The sequence below is a fragment of the Sipha flava genome, unplaced genomic scaffold (genome assembly GCF_003268045.1).
Source record: "Sipha flava isolate LNK unplaced genomic scaffold, YSA_version1 39_pilon_pilon, whole genome shotgun sequence".
NCBI classification, from domain to species: domain Eukaryota; kingdom Metazoa; phylum Arthropoda; class Insecta; order Hemiptera; family Aphididae; genus Sipha; species Sipha flava.
The window spans coordinates 1,442,096-1,460,319 of NW_020273107.1; the positions used below are offsets into that span (position 1 = coordinate 1,442,096).

Below are 18,224 nucleotides of genomic sequence, written 5' to 3' on the forward strand. Positions count from 1 at the left end.
ATTTTGTCATAATGTTGTAATTATTTAAAATTGTAATACATAGAAATAAGTTCATATTAATATTTTTTTTTTCTAAAATCTCATTTTTTGTGGTCCTACCTAATAATTGTTGGCGTCTTATTAGCTCTACCTAAAAAACAAAAAAATAGCCTCTGCTATCGGATATAACGCGTCAACGTATAAAGCAAATTATGATGTACGTACGCAAGTCTCGTGTCGAACAAAATCGGTTTTAAAATGCTTGGATCGTATCTAATCCCTGTGTACGTGCCACACTCTCTCGCCGATGTTTTTCCATGCTGATCACTCTTTATGCACCGGTAACACACCAGTGGGGATGTGAATACGAAACGTCGCGATGACGATCACCGCATATTATTACGACCGGGTATACCATTATTTTCATTATTCGTCTCCGCGATTCCGATTTGAAAATCTACATGGCGGCACAGCGTTATTACGCGTGTGTGGTGTACCATTAAAATACGGAATAAGCGACTTCATCGCGGCTGGTTGCAGATACTGTGATACTGCACGTGTTGCGTATGTGTATTACATGTATTTATTTATTTATTATTATTATTATCAATAACATCGCAGCGACAGTATACGTAATGCGTACGTGCACGTTACGCGGTCAGACTTTTCGGGCGTACCAGCGGGTCCCGCCGAACGGTTTATCGTAACTCCATGCAACCAGGGCCGGATTAAAGAGTAAGCAAAATAAGCAATTGCTCACGGCCCAAAAAAAATTCTGCCCATAATTTTTAAAATCAAATTTATATATATTAAAAATAAAATTTAAGAATTTTTTTTTCTCATGAGTAGTTATGAATTTATGATTTAATATCATAAATAATTTAATATTATAGTTATCAAGTTTGTAGTAAACTTGTAACTGTGATTTATATCAATTATTTCGTTATTCCAACTAATATTCCAAAAATATTTCATCATATTAATTTACCTTTATGATGTGATACTATCGCGACTCGGGTTTTTCCTAAAAATAATATTAAATAAACAAAATTATAATAATGATGATATTTAATATATATATAGAATTAATAATTAAATAATGTAATAATAAAGAAAATTAATATAAGAATTCAAAATTTTAAATGTAGATTCAAATGTAAATTATAATTATTTTAATTTTATTTGTGATATCTAATAAATAATTGAAAATAAATTAATTTTTTTATGTGTATGAAAATTTATATGAATGTGCTTACGGCCCTAAAAACTATAATCCGGCTCTGCATGCAACCGAAAAGACCGGCGACAAAGGACAACGAAAATAATATAGACATAATTCGACACGTAATGTCGTCACGCGACACCGCTCTGACACGGCGGCGACAGCTAGCGTTGGCGGTGCGCGCGGCCCGACAGTAATTATTGTTTATTATAATGTCCGTATGCGTCTGTGCAGCGGAGTACGAAAATATCGGTGACGCCGAACGATTATTTTCGGGGTGTCGGCCCGACCAAGTGGGGTCCATGGGGGGAATGTAGCGGTCGCGGGGTACACGGGCGCAGACAAACCGTCGTCGTCGCCTCCGTGCGACCGTTCCATTGGTGGTCAAGCAAAAGGGACACGGGAAAGCGGCACGTTTCGTAAAACGTATTATAACCAATCTAAATAAAAATAATCGCCAACGGACCTTCGGAAATAAAAGCCTCTGACGTCAACGGTGACCCGGAAAATTGGAGTCGCGCCACAGTCTCCGTTTTGGAATCGTTCCCGGTCGCCCCCCGCGAAAGTATCGCGCGCGGTCAAATGGATGTTCGTACGGAAGTTTTTTTTTTCTTCTCTCCTCCTCCGCTTCTTCCCTGCTCCTATTGGTACGACCACGACTACAATTACTTTTTTTCCTCTTCTTCTTCTGCTCCTTGTCCTTTTTCCTTCCTCGTAGTTTCCCGGAAAGTTCTCGGTGTCATCACGACGGCAGCGGTGGCAGTGTGCACCCGTGCGATGACGTACGTACGCATACATAACAGCTAACCTCTAGGCGAACTCCAGTCGGCCGCAGCATGTATGGGTGTGCGCGAGATCAATTCAAACATGTAACAACGATTTAGTCTTATAAATTATAATATCGTGTTATTTCCGAGTTTACAACACGTGTATGTGTGTGTGTGTGTGTGTGTGAGATAGACCATTGCGTAAGCACAATAATAAAATCGCGCGCGAACAGCCCCGCCGCCACTGTTGTACGCAATACCATTACTAACTACTACCGTATGATATTCAATCGTATTAGGATTATTGATAGAAACGAAGAAAAAACCCGTTGGGAAACGGCAAAACTCAACAATATCACGTAGAGATAATACGCATATTATTGTAGAGTGTGTGACGTGCGGCTTACCGTGCGATCGCTTACGTCGTCGTCTATACCTGGAATCGAACGTGTGGCGCACATAATCGTTAAGTGTAGTGTACATAAAAGCGTAAGTGTAGTGCAAGTCTTACGTCTTTCCACGCGCACTCCGCACGGTCCGCGGGTGCGCGCAAACAATAACTCGAGCGGACTATGTGTTTTTGTTACGCGCGTTATTGTTTTGTGTTCACGTAATCCGACGGTCGTATTATTTTGGCAACTTTGATAATAATAATACGCGATTTCCCGTTTAACAAGAATAAATGTAATCGTATACGTGTGTGCGCTGCAAAACACGAGTAGATACTTTTTTCGTACGCGCGTACGGTCTTTCATTGTTATTGCAACGTTAAATGCGTAGTCAATTCTTAGAAAACAGTCAATTCCCGATTTCCCAAGTCTATGAAAAATATCGTGTACCGCCTTGTTTACGTATTACCTACTGAATAGAACGAGACAACACTTTCATTTGATTCAATTAATATCCGACTCAAGATCGAAAACAAAATCTATCATTACGTATTGTGACGCAATTTTTAACTAGCCGTTGTCACATAACATTACGTTTGTTATTAATTGTAATAGTCCGATGCGTTAAAAGATTATTATCGTTAATGTACACATACATGTGTGTGTGTGTGTGTGTGTGTGTGTACGAAATTATGTTGTGTCGTCACCAGATTTCTAGGCCTAATAATAAACCGCAATTTGATGAGCAGTAGGGTAACGAGGCTACGAAATTGGGTCAGCCTATAGAATTATGTGCGCAAAAAATTTAGCGGAACAATTTTATTGTTTTCGGGTCATACGAATCAGTATGATCGAGGAGATATTAAATGGTTGACAAACAACAATGACGTTGTCGTGTGACAACGGTATAATACATTTCAAAAACTTCAAATACTGTTTGAAATTACCGCAGCTGTGTTGGGAAACTGTGTTATACGCGATAATAATGCGACAGAACTCGAAAGTCGGCTGACCCAATGTTAGATTTCACCACAAAGTGGGAAAGCGAATGAAAAATTTCTGTTTGCTTTTAATAGTTGTAGAAATTGCAATGGTGCAGTGTACCTGATACGACAAATGAAAAAAGAAAAAAAAACCCGACCTCGGATTTTACAATTTATCGACTTTGACAGCATTATCGGTATCCAGCCGTTGGCCTCGCCATCAACGCAAACACTTCCTCCTCCTTCTTTTCCACTATTCATGAATATAACGTTGGTTAACCTCCACTATCATAGTTCAAGTTGAAACCGAAAAACAGCAATTCATTTAAATAATTTTTTTTCTTTTATTATCGTTTTTGGTGTAAATTTCATCGGTCCAACCTTAACCCATTACGAGAACAGTGCCAAAATAAAGCGACAGACCCGCGGCCAATGTTTTAAAAAAAAAATTATGTTTTTGCGTCGTTTGTGTGGTAAAACAAACGATGCCAAGAAGTCGTTAAAAGAAATCGGTTCGCGAGTCGTCCAAAAAACGTTATAAAAAATCGAAAACTTGTGGTTATTCGAGGATATTTTTCGTCGTCATTATTGTTGAGTGTAAGTGGTCAGCGGTGTACACGTACGGAGCAGTACAACAAGATATAAGGATTTCCCGAAGGATTTTCAATCGATTCGCGCAAGGCTATGGTGCAAACGTAGAGAAGGAGATGATAATGACGACGACTGCGAAGAGAAGTAGGAGGAGGAGGAGGAGGAAGAGGTGGAGGAGGATGTCTAATCGAGAAAAAAAAAATCATAAGCCTTGGCCGGTTACCTATTATTCACAAAGGGGAACGGATGCGTCGTAATAAGTACGTGTTATCTTAAAAGGTCTTCCCCAGCACACGTGTGCGCATTGTATTGCGCACAGGTAAATTGCACGCAGCAGCCTTGTGCAACGCTCGGCGCTGCGACTGCGACGGCGAATATAATATATGGTAAGAGACGGGCGGCGAACGGCCGTCGGATTTGCATTTACGTTTCTTACGCGCGCATAACATTATACTATTATAATACGACGGGCGAACACGTTATGTGGGACGGGCTACATACGCGCGGCGGCGGCGGCGGCGGAAGTCGCCTGGGCTCGAGTACGCTATTATAGCAACTCTTCGTCATACCCACGCTGTCGACACCACCGAACGTTCACCGGCGCATACACGCACGCGCACGCGCACCACCCTTACGTAACAAGCGTCGTACTGGTTGCCGTGTATACACGTTATTGTTTATGCCGCGGCGGACGAAACGATTTTCGGTCTCACGGCCGTTCTGCGGAAAACCTGTTGTTGCATTTTCGCGAACACGCGCGGCCCCGCTTTCGAGCCGGGCGGTTAGCGGTTCCGGCACAGGTCGCGATATTTTTGCGAATTCGGTCACGCGTCCGTGACACATGTCGGCCACCACCACCGCCTCGTGCGAGGCGCGCGGAGATATACCGCGGGGCCGACGATTACGCCAAAAGTCGCGTGCGCGCAACTCAAACGTGCCCGTACAATTTAATTTCTACAAGTATCAAATTTGTACAATTTAATTTGTACAAGTGCACGCATCCGGCGATGGACGTGTTAAATGCACATTTCGTTTCGATTCGAACGTGTGTACCTATTATTATTATTATTATTATTGTTATTATTATTATTATACGTCGTGTGCACCGCGAAATGCGCATGTTGTCGTCATCGACTTTTTGATTTTCTCGCAACGACGTCGCTTAGAGAAATCAGAGGGTGCACGGGCCTAGCCCGGGCTGACGTTCGTACGCATTCAATGTTTTTACGATTTTCTTGATTGTTAAACAACTTTTACGTACGTATTCTATTAAAATTATACTGTCCACGGTTGTTTCGTAACCAGTAGTGCGTATACGACTTCAAGAAAATAATGTGTTTTTACTGCCAAAATTACTTGTGTCTGAAGCCGAGATCTCGATACAAATATAATTTTTACCGAACTCACCTGACCTACATAGTGGGGGGGGAGAGGACCGTTGAAAATTACGCTCCCGGCTTTAAACGATGAAGTTGCGCTACTGCCGCTGTAGATACGTACAATAATTTGCATTATAAGTTGTAATGATTCTATGAGAACGACGTGATTTAGCAGTTTTTTTTTTTTATGAGGACGCTGCGGCTGCCGCGCGGTTTAGACCGGATTTCGCTATCTAATATAAAACATTAAAAATTTTTTTTTTCCCCATTCGAAATGTTCGCAACAACCGGTCAGCGGTGGACGCCCGTTTGCGGAACACGTATTTTAATAATATTTTATTAACGGGCGCGCTCGTGTACATGATACCCGTACCCGAGTACGTCCGAGTGCGTGTTCATTATTAATTCGCACAGCTATCGGTATAACATCATGAACCTTAATACCGTACGTTTGTACTCCGAAAGTCAATATAACGGTAAGCGCGCTTTCCCGTCGCCGGCGCGGTCGATTTTTCGTCGTTGCAATATTTTCTCGACCTTACGCCGCGCGGGCCAACACGAAGAACGCGCGCGCACGCGACAGGCCGTGACTCCACACCACGTGTTCGTTCATTATAAAACGAAGAAACGGGTCGACACGTGACAGTTCGTTTGATTTCAGTTATTTATAGCGTCCGCGAAATGCGTGTTGCAACGGCACAAAAGCCTCTGAGCGCGGCGTCCGCCGAACAGCGTCTCGTTTCACGCGACCGAGTGTATCCACATTCGCATGCCACCGATGACGTATTACGATTATTATTAATGTTGCGGAGAATTTCACACGAGCACGATGATACATTGTGGGTGTTACTCCTCGTTTGGGTATCGATTACCTTGATCGACACCCTGTATGCTGTGCTTGATGATGGCACTGCCAGTTACGTATCACGTATTGTCGAACAGTCGATCCAAATCCCGCGAACACAGGCGTGCACGTACGTACACACGTATGTATTACGAACGTACGTGTGAGTGATTTATTTTTGCCCTTGTTACACTAACGGCGCAGATAATACGATATGGAGACACTTGTGTACTATCCGTGTACGTGCACGACGGGTACCATGACTACACTTTTCCGACGCACATACGCATTGTGTTCGTAATTTTATTCAACATTTAAACAATTATCCTCACGCGAACAAACAGTGCAATTTCGTGTCCTCTCCCCCCCCCCCCCCCAATATATTTTGAATTACCGTTACACCTGCACGGTCTATGTTATTTAAGTTTTCGGCTGCTGCAGGTGTTAATAGTTTAAGCGGTTTTTTTTTCGCAATGATCTTTCACATGAATATAAACAAATTATTTCATTCCACACTTATTATGTAATAATAGTGTAGGGTGGCTCCTGCGGTTGGACACGGATAGTAAACCTTAAGTTGACCATAAATTTACGATTCAATGTTTGTGTCCAATACTATTATATAAAGGTGTACTGACGCAGGGGCGGCTCCAGAGCCTTGGTTGGGGGGGGGGAAGTTATAATTTTACAAAATCTTATATTAAAAAGTAAACAACAATTTTTACAATACAAATTCAAGTCGTCTATTTTTAAAATTGGCAAAAATATCAATAATATGATCTATTTGATTTAAAATATATACTTTATGATAAACATTAATTAGACATAATGCTGATAGTCTATCTTCAGTCATCATTGAACGAAGCCAGGTTTTTAGTCTCCGGAGTGTGGAGAAACTCCTTTCAACCGTCATACATCTATGTCTCTATCTACATACTTGTGTGTGTCGTATGATAGTACCTACATATTATAATATGCATTTTTTTTTAACAATTTACATTTTTTTATAAATACGGTACGAGCTTCTGAAGGGGCCGCGGCCCCTAGGGCCCCTCTGTACTGACGTTTAACTTGTAAACATGTACTAAATAAATGTACAAAACAGTTCTTGTGTGACCGCCGATCGTGCATTACGTATAACGTTATTAACGAATTTATAGCTTACGATAACATAGTCACATAAGTCGTCAGGTAATATTATAATATGAATTATTTCCGTACACTATTAGGATAACAATTAATTCATTAGTCATTAGTGAATAAGCACGATGAATGACGAAACCGCGAGCACCTCGCACGCAACTACTAAATTTAAACGGCCATCAAAACAATGACTCAAGTCAAATCAATATTAACGAAAATACAGTAATTTCCATATTTTCACCGAAACAACAGCTATAAAACACAATCCTAAAATGAACCAAGCCATAGTACTTACAGCGATAGAAGGACTTAAATAAATTGATTACTAAACAGCCATAACCCAATTCACCGCACCCATCAACATAATTGCCGCGTTGCATATATCTAATAACCGCTTTTGTATATTCCTTAACAATCAAAATACTGCCGATGAAATAATTAAAAATCATAATAAAATAAACACCAACAACAATGAAATCACATTAAAAAAATTGATCAACCCATCCAAAAGAATAATATTCTCAAACGTATACTCAATTATACCAGACCAATCAATAATAAAAGTATTTCAAGAACTAGGAATTAGAACCACATCCGAATTGTTTTCATTAAAATCAATCGCATCCTCAGACTTTTTTGCCCACGTTACAAGCTTTAGAAAACAAATATTCATAAACCCAGATGATATAAGCAAAATACCAGATTCAATATCGATTAAACAAAAAGACACTACTTTCCGTATATTCGTAACAGACGACACACTTACATGTTTTAAATGCAAACAAAGTGGACACCTCTCATCTACATGTAAATACAGTATGGATATCAATAGTCAATCAAATATTACTACTCAAACAATTCCCACGTTAAATCAGCTGAACCCAATACAAAACACAAAAATACCAAAAGATAAAAATTTCAACTTGCCCGAAAACAAAAAACCAAAAACTTATAAACGACTGGTATCTGTATCAACAAGTCCTTCATCTCCCTAGACACTTGTTTCTAAAACACAAACTGATATTTTACCACCTAAATCCGATATTAAACCACAAAGCAACATAAAAAAAGACAAGTAATAAAAAACAAAAAATAAGAACCTGTTCACTTTCAAACTTATCGTCAATAAATAACTATGACAGTCTAGGTGAACAATTAGAACCTTGTGCAGACCTTATCAATCAGAGTTCTAATATAACCGTCAGTTTTAAATCTTTCAAATATATTATTGAAAAATTCTCCGATAAAAATACGAAAATTCAAGACTTATGTAAATAAATCGGTACAAACGTATCAGAACTATTCGAAGTAATAGAAAATATACACCTCACTCTAAATAACCGAAGTATTAAGATAAAAATAAAAAAGTTATCAAATTTACTGTTCCAAATGCTTCCAGATGATAATGCCTCTATTCAATAAACAATATAAAATAAAACACTATAAATACTGCAACTCCAACTTCTACTCATCATGAATAAAAATACATAAATATTTCAATGGAACCTAAATGGATTCCACAAAAAAATCAATGAACTAAAATTATTAATATCTAAACACGATCCAGAAGTAATTTGTCTACAAGAAACCAACTTCAATAATTTTAACACAGGAACATTAAATAACTATAAAGAATACAGTATAAACAAAACAGATTTGAGAAAGCGGCGGCGCAGCAATATATATAAAAACAGATTACCTTAGCAAAATAATTAACATAACTTTGCACTTGGAGGAAATAGCAGCCTCAGTCAAACTAAAAGACCTCGAACTTAATATATGTAATATTTATCTTTCGAATCAACACATAGTTACCAAAAATGACATTGAAAAAATATTAAACCTTTCATAATAACAGAGGACTTTAATAGTCACAACATCATAAGGGGATCAAGAAAAACAGACTTTAGAGGGTGAGAAATCGAAAAAATTTTAGAAAATGAACACCTAACACTGCTTAACAATCGTATTTAAAATGTTTAAAAACTACTACTAGCTACTTAATAAGTATAATAAAAACATTATAAAACATTACATGGGGAGGAGACACAAATACTTTAATTAACATTGTTAAATCACTAATTCAATCAAAATTGAGCTATGGCGCAATTTTGTACAGAAAAGCATCCAAGTCTACATTGGACTTGTTAGATAGTGTTAACAATAGCGGATTGAGATTTGTAATAGTACGTTCTGCAGTAGCCCTATTCTTAGTATACATAACTTCGACGGAGAACCCATTTCCGAAATAAAAAAGTTGGAAGTTCACCTTAAATATACAGGAAGATCCATAAAATCCAACAACAATATCCATATAGTCTCCCTCCCCTGCCGTCATTCGGTTGCCTACTCTTCTTCCACTGGACCCACTCCACTGGGAGTGAAGTCCACACACATGTAAATTCTCTTCCTAGAGAAGGGGGTACAAGTGCCTCTTAGTGCACTCTAGCCCTCCCAAGCGAAAAAGACATTAATGAAGACCCAGATGGTCGTTTCGATTCAAATTTGGAAAAAAAAACAATATTCACGAAAAGGACAATAATGATTTCACAAATTTGATGAAAGAATACAAGATTAATTTGTCTCATATTATAATCAAAGAACTAAATACCAAACCATCACGGACAACAAAATATAAAATTTTAATAGAACAATACACTATCCAAACGAACAACTCCACATAGTTTATTCGAAAACTATTTAAAAAGCATCCTCGAAAACTACGGAGACCACTATGAAGTATATACAGATGGATCCAAAACACAAAAATGAGTCGGATTGTCCATAATATTTCCAACAAAAAAAGTATTATACTAACTATCGCCTAACTGTTCTATATTTACAGCGGAAGCTTCTATGGCTATCTTAAAGGCTATTGAGATCATCATTCAAGAAAAACACTCTAAGTTCATCATTCTAAGTGACTAATTAAGCTCTATAAAAAGCATTTAAAACCATTTCAATTCCGGAGACATCGCATCAAAAATGCATAACAAATTAAATATAGTACTAGAACCACGGCAAACAAATAAGCATCATTTGGGTACCAGGACATATAGGAATAAAAGGGAATGAAATTGAAATATACAACCAAATCTAAGATTATATAATTTATAAATTAATAATTAAAAAACTTTAAGTTAAAATACTATTGTAATTATAAAAAACTAATGGCCGATTAGCTGTTGATATTTAATGAGATAAATAAAATAAAAAAAATGTATAAAATAAAATTAACTATGTATATACTTTATTATAAATGATTATAGAAAGTGCGAAAATCATACACATGTACATTAAAATTAGGGTAACATACGATAAAATTTAACAATTAAAATTAACAACCGATAAAATTAGAGAGCATAATATTGTACATACTTAGAAAAAAGAATTAATCAGTTATTTAATTAAATACCTAATTGAATGTTATCATTTTATGTGATCCATGTACAGATCTAGGGTTCCCAAACTTTCTAAGTATTAAGCGTTCAGTGCACATTATATTTATCTGTGTACGTAATATAATCATCATAATATGATCCACTTCAAATTAATATTCGAATTACGTGTTGCATGTATATTATATAATTTTTAATTATAATTTATCGTATTACGGGGATCAATATAATACATTTATATCCTTTATGAAACAGTTTATTAAATCTAGAACTCTTGAACCATGGTGTTATGGTACTTAATAAAGAATGATTTGGTATAGTAATATTACACATTTACATATATCAGTAATATCAAGTATGGCTGAATTTCTTTTAATCTCAACCAATTTACTGTTAATTGTTTCATTCATCGTGTTATCGTTCTAAAGGTTAAACATGTAAAATTGTATCGATACCATGTGAATTAAATTATTTCAATATCATTAATATGTAGGTAAAAGTAATACAAATGAAAAATAACTATTCATTTTTATGAAATTAATGAAACTATTGAAAACAAGTTGAATATAGTGAAAGAAAAAGCACTCCGACCTAGTAAAATAAACAAAATATACTGGTATGGACGAACTAGTATTCAATTTTAAAACAGTTATAGTTGTGATTTTAAGGTTGCACAAAATCAATGATTTTTTTTTAACTATTTACTTCATATATCTTTCAAACAAAATTTTTGAGTCAATTTTCATAATTAAAGTAGATTCATAGTGTGATAACAGAAAATCAATATTGAGAATAATTGATTATATAAATATCATATAGTATACTTCATAACCAGTGCTGTAAAAACCGAGTGTGCGGAGTGTGTTGTGCACACGGGCCCCAAGGTTTACATACATTTCGATGGCGACAGCCTAAAATAAACTACATTTTACAAACACAATTATTTAATAATATTATATTAATATTTTACAATAAAAAGAAACTTTTTTTTAAATTCAGGTAAGAATGTTATAATATTTATTTAACAATGAGTCCATTGAGTATTTGAGTAGGCATAAAACATAACTACCTAAACTATTTAAATAAATTTACTACATAAATATGTGGTGAAGTATAATATACAACAGTTGTAGGTATTTAATTTTACATCATATATCACACACTAACTGATGTGAAACGTGTTTTAAAACCTAAAAAAATTGACGCTTATAAATAAGACGTACAACAAAAATAAATCCTAAGAAGAGACCTAATATAATTACCGCACACGGGCCTCCTATTTTGTAGTTACGACACTGATCATAACGGGATATTTTTGATATAAAAACAATGTTTAACTGTAATTAAAACAATTAGTTTCGGAACATGAAGAATAAAATTATTTGAAAACAGCGCGTTGATATCAACATAAAACGAATACGCGATTGGTAAGCGACTCGCGTAGACAATGTGGATAGTTCGCCGTCGCGCACGCACATCACCAGTGAATTTACGCGATAACTCGAAAACGTTAAATGTTATCCGTAAAAACGGTTGGAATAAAAAAAAAATACAGTAGCTGGTGGTACCTCTGTGGAAATATCTTTCGTACCGTACGTAAAATCTCGGGGCGGCAGACGTGCACTACGAACGCACTCGAGTTTTTCTACACGCCGCACCACCCCACAGCAGACGGGTGAAGCAAACCGTTCACGTTTTCACAACGATGCACTCGTAAATCGTTTCCAAATACGTATGTTGCTGTTACAACAGGGTTGGCGGCCCACGAAATATTTATAATAATGAACCCGTCGTGCCGTGATTCGAGCGAGGTTTCTCGACTCGCCCTCGGAACCGTGGGGATTTCAATACGTTGGGTCGGGCGATGTGGCAACGTAGCGGCGGGCGAACGCGTCGATCGCGGGGCCGGAGGGGTAGTAGTGTCGACGCTCCCACCGGCAGTGACAGTGGAAGTGGTAGTAGGTAGTAGTAGTAGTAGTAGTAGTAGTAGTAGTAGTTGTAGTATAGTAGTAGTAATAGTAGTGGTGGTACGGTTTAGTTGGCGGCGGCATAGCACATATCAACCGTCTCGCTTGCACCGCGACAGTCGTTCATGCGGAGTCGCCTGCAAACGAGCGTTGTCGTCGTTCGTCCGCGCACTTTGTGTGTGTGTGTGTGTGTGTGTGAGTTGTACGTTCGTGCTTACGTGCGTGCGTGCGTTTACCCGTCGTGTTGTTCGTCTTCTCTCGACGACGTCTTCCGAACGCACGGAGCGCGCGTGTCTAGTCCGTTGTCAGCACTCCTCGCCGTTGGCCGCGTGCGCTCGCCTAACGGTTTCCCGACACACGAACCCCTAAACGCTCGCGAGAGTCCGCTAACGCTGCACCTGTGTTCCCGTCGTACACACGCACAACCGTTTCGAATGTGCGTCGGTTGCCGTCAAGTACCGTCGTCGTTGTCGTCCACGGCAGACGACCACCACTTGCAAAGGCCTCCGCTTTGGACTTGTTCCCGGAAAATGATCAGACCCACGCACCAGCCGTTCAGTTAATAACCGTTCGTCCGTTGACGACACCACCGTCACCGCGCGATACGAGACCCGCTGCCGCCGTGCGTGTGTGGTTGAACTCTGACGTTTTTCGGTTTCAATTCGGTTTTTTTTTTGTTTTTTTGTTTTTATATTCAAAAATTAAATATTTTTCCTCTTCTCGAACGAACGCCGTCGAACACTCCGTCGTGGACTGTTCCGGTACATTCGTCGGTTTATACATCAGGCTGTGATAGTGAAACTAGTCGTTAACGTAATACTTTACTATTATTAATATTAAACGTACATTATTATAATATTTCTACATTGTATATTATCACACGTTCTCGTCGTGTGCACGTGATACCACTCGCGGAAACTTTCTTTGTCAAACCGTGAAACCATTAGCAACGTGTGATTTTTAATATTAAGTCCAGTGCAAACAAAATTAAAAACTGTACCTGTATAGTGAAATACTAGTGTGCACTAGTATTAATCATGTGCTCCGCAAAGACAGTAACGTTTGGCGGTGTGGTGGCTTATCCGAAAGCCCCGGTTACTAACACTATCGAGCAGACCAAAACGCGTTTCAATTGTATTGGCACGTTGAGAGATAGTTTGAAAATGGTGGGTAGCAACGGTTCTAAATTTTTAACCGTACGTTTGGTTCGCAGTAAACTTAGGAAACGCGAGGAAACTGCTGTTGCGGCTGCGACAGCAGCAGCAACACCAAATGCCACCACCAACACCGCTACTACGATTGTAGTAAATAACAACAGCATTAACACCAATAACAACGTGGACTGTCAGTTACCACATGCCCAATCTGTTGATGTCGCTGTTGTCACAAACGTTTCAAGAGATGTGGGCGATGCGCCTGTACCTTTACCGTTCCTCTGGCAGTATTCGGCCAAAAACGCTGCAGCCAAAAACAGCAATGGGTATAACTCACCTTACAGGCTGTACAGTTCTGATCAGGTAATATTATATTTTCTAATTGTTTCTGTTGGTATTGTTAACATCACATAATTTTTAAAAAAATTTCTTGTTTGATAGGTATACGATATATAAAATATAAAATCATTAATTTTACTGTAATCATTAATTTATACGTGGTTTATTTTAATTAATAACATTTTCTTATAAATAATGAACTCATTGATTAAATAAAAAAAATAAATAAAAATATCAGACCATTGAATACTGTTCACACCATCACCTTATCTATATATTAAAGTGGGAGAAATGTATAGTTCATCAAGGCAAGGATAGTGTGTAGTAAATAGTAGGGAAGGTTAAATTATGTTCGGTACTACTGGTTTAGTAGTTAGGTAAGATTATAATGGATATAAATATTGTTCTGGTGACCCACAATCACTTCAGAAAAATAATTTCAAGGAACAATATTGCTTCCAAGTCAATGCTTCTATTATAAATAAAAGTTCATCTTGAGAATTTAAGTTTTACTGAATTAAAATGATTTCTATTAAATAATTAACATAGTTATTTATTGAGTTTCAGGACACATTGGTGTGCAGTGTACCCATCGAAGAGACTGCAGAGCACCGTAAAGGACTACGAAAAAACTTGCGTGGTAAGTGGCGAAGACTGGTGCACAAAAAGCAACAGCAACAGGACTCATACAAAATACCCGCAGAATTACGGGACCAGCTCAAACAGATATATGTGTACTGATTCTATAAGTTTGTTTCAAGACAATCCACAAAACCTATCAAATTTTCAATCTATAATTATTCTATATTATTATTTTTTTTTCTATGAAAGGACAAAACAATCATGTTTTTTATAAATAACTTATATTGTATAATAAATTTTCATTCCTCTTAAAGAATTAAGTTTATTTTTGTTTATTTTTACATTGAATCACAAATAAATTATTGATTTATTTAGTGTCTCACTATACTGAATTAATAAGAATCGAAAAAAAATACAATACAACAATTTAATTAACATTTTTTAATATCAAACTTTATTTCATGAAAAATAATCATAAATTATAGTAAAAAAAACTGGCACTTAATAAATGTAGGAAGAAAAATCTGGTGCCATTATTTTTAATATCATAACTATTTATATTATTTTTGTTTTAAATTCGGATATAGGTAATAATTATAATTTAATTTATACACAACTACTATATTAAACTTAGATACTTGTGGTAAGTAGGTAGGTAATGTACATATAGCATAGTTAAGGCCTAACCTAATATAGTTATGGTAATTTTAGAAAAATACTATAAATGAAATATTACTTATGTAGAACTCCACAAGATATAATTTAGTATATTTAAATGAAAACTGTGAGCTTCTTTTTATGGTGATAACATAATTATATAAAAATAAATTTAAAAGACTTAAAATTGTATCCCTTATTGCTTGTCAGCATTGTATATTTATTATCTAAGAAGTAAAATGTTTTTTGACCAATTTTTGTATGAAATAATGTATTTATGTATAATTATAAAATAATATACAACTAGTTAAATTATTTTATAATTTTGGGAGTTGAACTTGCTCAGAAATATCAAATTCATTTCATGGAACATAAATATATTAGAAAAATCTCATCTATGAGGAAAGGAAATTTTTACAAAATAATAAAATCTGTGATTTTTGTATTTCAAATATTAATGTATGGCACTAATTGACCTTTTTTTTTCTATTTTAATTGTATCTAGTTTTTTTTTTCATTCTAATAATATGACACTAAAATGCCTGGAATGATAATATTGATTTTTTTTTTTTATAAATTGCTGTTTAGATTTTTAAATACATTGTTTCAACCTATAATTAATCATAATATAATATTTGAAACTTATAATTTTGCTCATAAAATGTATTATGTATTGTTTTGTTTTAAAAACAGTGTGAGTAAATGATTAATTAAATTTGTCCTCATTTTATGATTAGATTATTTATTTATTATATTATGTATAATAATACCTAGTTCTTTTTGTTCTGTGAATCTTTGTGATTTGCCGGTTTATTCAGACTACTGTTTAGTATCGTAGATTAAAATATATTATACTTATCATTATATATTCAATCTATGAATGTGTATACATTTATGTATTTTTCACCTAAACAGTTCTAAGTTGACAATCACATAATTATTAATTTCAATCTGCGTAATAAGAAATGTAAAAGAAAGTGGGCTACTGTATTTTAATATTTTTTTCTATTGTTCAATCTATTTTTAATAGATTTTATAATTAAAGAAAATAATAAATGAGTACTGTGTCCGTTATTTTTCGATGTACCTACTAAAGTCAACATTTTGTATTTATTTACAATGATCGTTCAATAAAATTAATACCCAATGCAGTATACTTATTCAAGGAAAAGTATTGAAACGGCATTACAAAATCAGCTGTTTGTATTTTGTTCGAGTTGTTTGAAGAGAAAGTCGAAGTGGACATTTTTGTACTGTTACAGCATATACAGGTAATAATAATAATAATATTTTTGTATTATATATAGTTTGGAACTCGGTAATAAATATTCGAAAATAAACTACATGCATTCTTACTGCGCATTTATTTTCAACATAATATTATTTAACTATTTCTGTGTAATGAATTAGCTGCAATACGCGTAATATTTACCGAGTTAAACATTATTAACCATCTAATTGTTATTGTGCGTTGTTGAACGATTTCCATTTCAGAGTGCGCAGCCGTACACATAAACATACCATAAAATTATCGTTTCTACCGAAAACCCGGATCATTGTAATTTCTTTCGAGAATAACTATTATAAAATATTGTCCTTGTCCAACACAGACAACGAGTAACGAGTGTTATATAACATCGGTCGACATCTAGTGGACAGTGGTCCAAATCCAAAAAAAAAAAAAGACTAATGTTTCAATTGGATTTATCAGATTACTGGCGGATTGTCTCATAACCAGAGACGGCGTTAGGGGGTGGGCAATAAGGGCAGTTGCCCAGGGCCCCGCGGTTCTCATTTAACTGAACTTAAAATATTTTATTAATATAAATTATAAGACCCAACATTTATTTTGCCCAGAGCCTCGCAAACTCTAGCACCGTTACTGCTCATAACTAATGGTGTGTTTATTTTTTATTTTTCTAGTTATAACCATGGTAAACGATATAATTAAATATATTTAACTGTGTTCCTCTTTCCGTAGTCTTAATTAATTCCCCGGGCCACCATTGAAATTATACCTGCCGTCCTTTGCCGCACAACAATACAATGTTGTATGCATATAAAACTCTAACGCCTCTGCTCCGGATAAGAAGTGGCCCACATGTGCGGGTGAATATGACGAAAAAATTCACTGCGGACGCGCGAAGTAGGACGACATGTCTACAGAACGTACGGTGATATTATGAAACTCGTACACGAGCAGCACCCACCCGATGCGTGTGCCCACCGCACGACGTGCACACCGTATTATTATTATGTAGGACACATGGTGCGGACCAATTAAGCGATTACCGTGTCCAAAAACCAATAATTCTCGTGCACGTTCTTGTGAAAACGATCTCGTGCGGACGGGACACGTATATTGTGTTCGACGTGACTGTGCGTTGAAATGCACCTAAAATGTAAGCCTACGGTTGCCGGAGTGGGTGTGCACGTGTAATCTTTTTTGTTGCTGCTGCGGGATTAAGCGGCCGAAAAACTGTTTCAACCCTTTGCCTGGCAAGGGGTGCGGAGGTCATCGCCCTTGGAAGAACCACCGCACCCTGAACGTTGCCTGCCACATCCCTCCCAGCTTTGGCGTAGAAAAGACATGCTACGCGGGTGCGGTACCAGATGATTTTAAACCGTGTTGAACCGATGAAAACCGAATACCGTACCATACCTATACGTGTAAAATCTGTACGGTAAAACGTGAAATTTGTTCGTTGACAGGGTATTTATTATAATACCCGTTTAGGTGCTTTTGAATCGGTGCGAATAATAACTATAAAAATACGTACACACGTAACGAAGCGTATGCCTGTTCACGGTGTTGCTGCAGTTCGCCTTC

General features: G+C 36.6%; 1 protein-coding gene across 5 annotated transcripts in view; it reads left to right on the forward strand.

Annotated features, from left to right (window-relative positions):
* The window catches only part of LOC112688589, a 98,868-nt gene extending 83,854 nt beyond the window's left edge, over nt 1–15,014 (forward strand). For all 5 annotated transcript variants that reach the window (XM_025561862.1, XM_025561863.1, XM_025561864.1 and 2 more), the window contains 2 exons: nt 13,876–14,179; nt 14,723–15,014. In XM_025561862.1, coding sequence (XP_025417647.1) covers nt 13,876–14,179; nt 14,723–14,896 — 478 coding nt within the window. In that variant the 3' untranslated portion in view covers nt 14,897–15,014. The remainder of the gene's footprint in view (nt 1–13,875; nt 14,180–14,722) is intronic.
* The last annotated feature ends 3,210 nt before the right edge of the window (nt 15,015–18,224 follow it).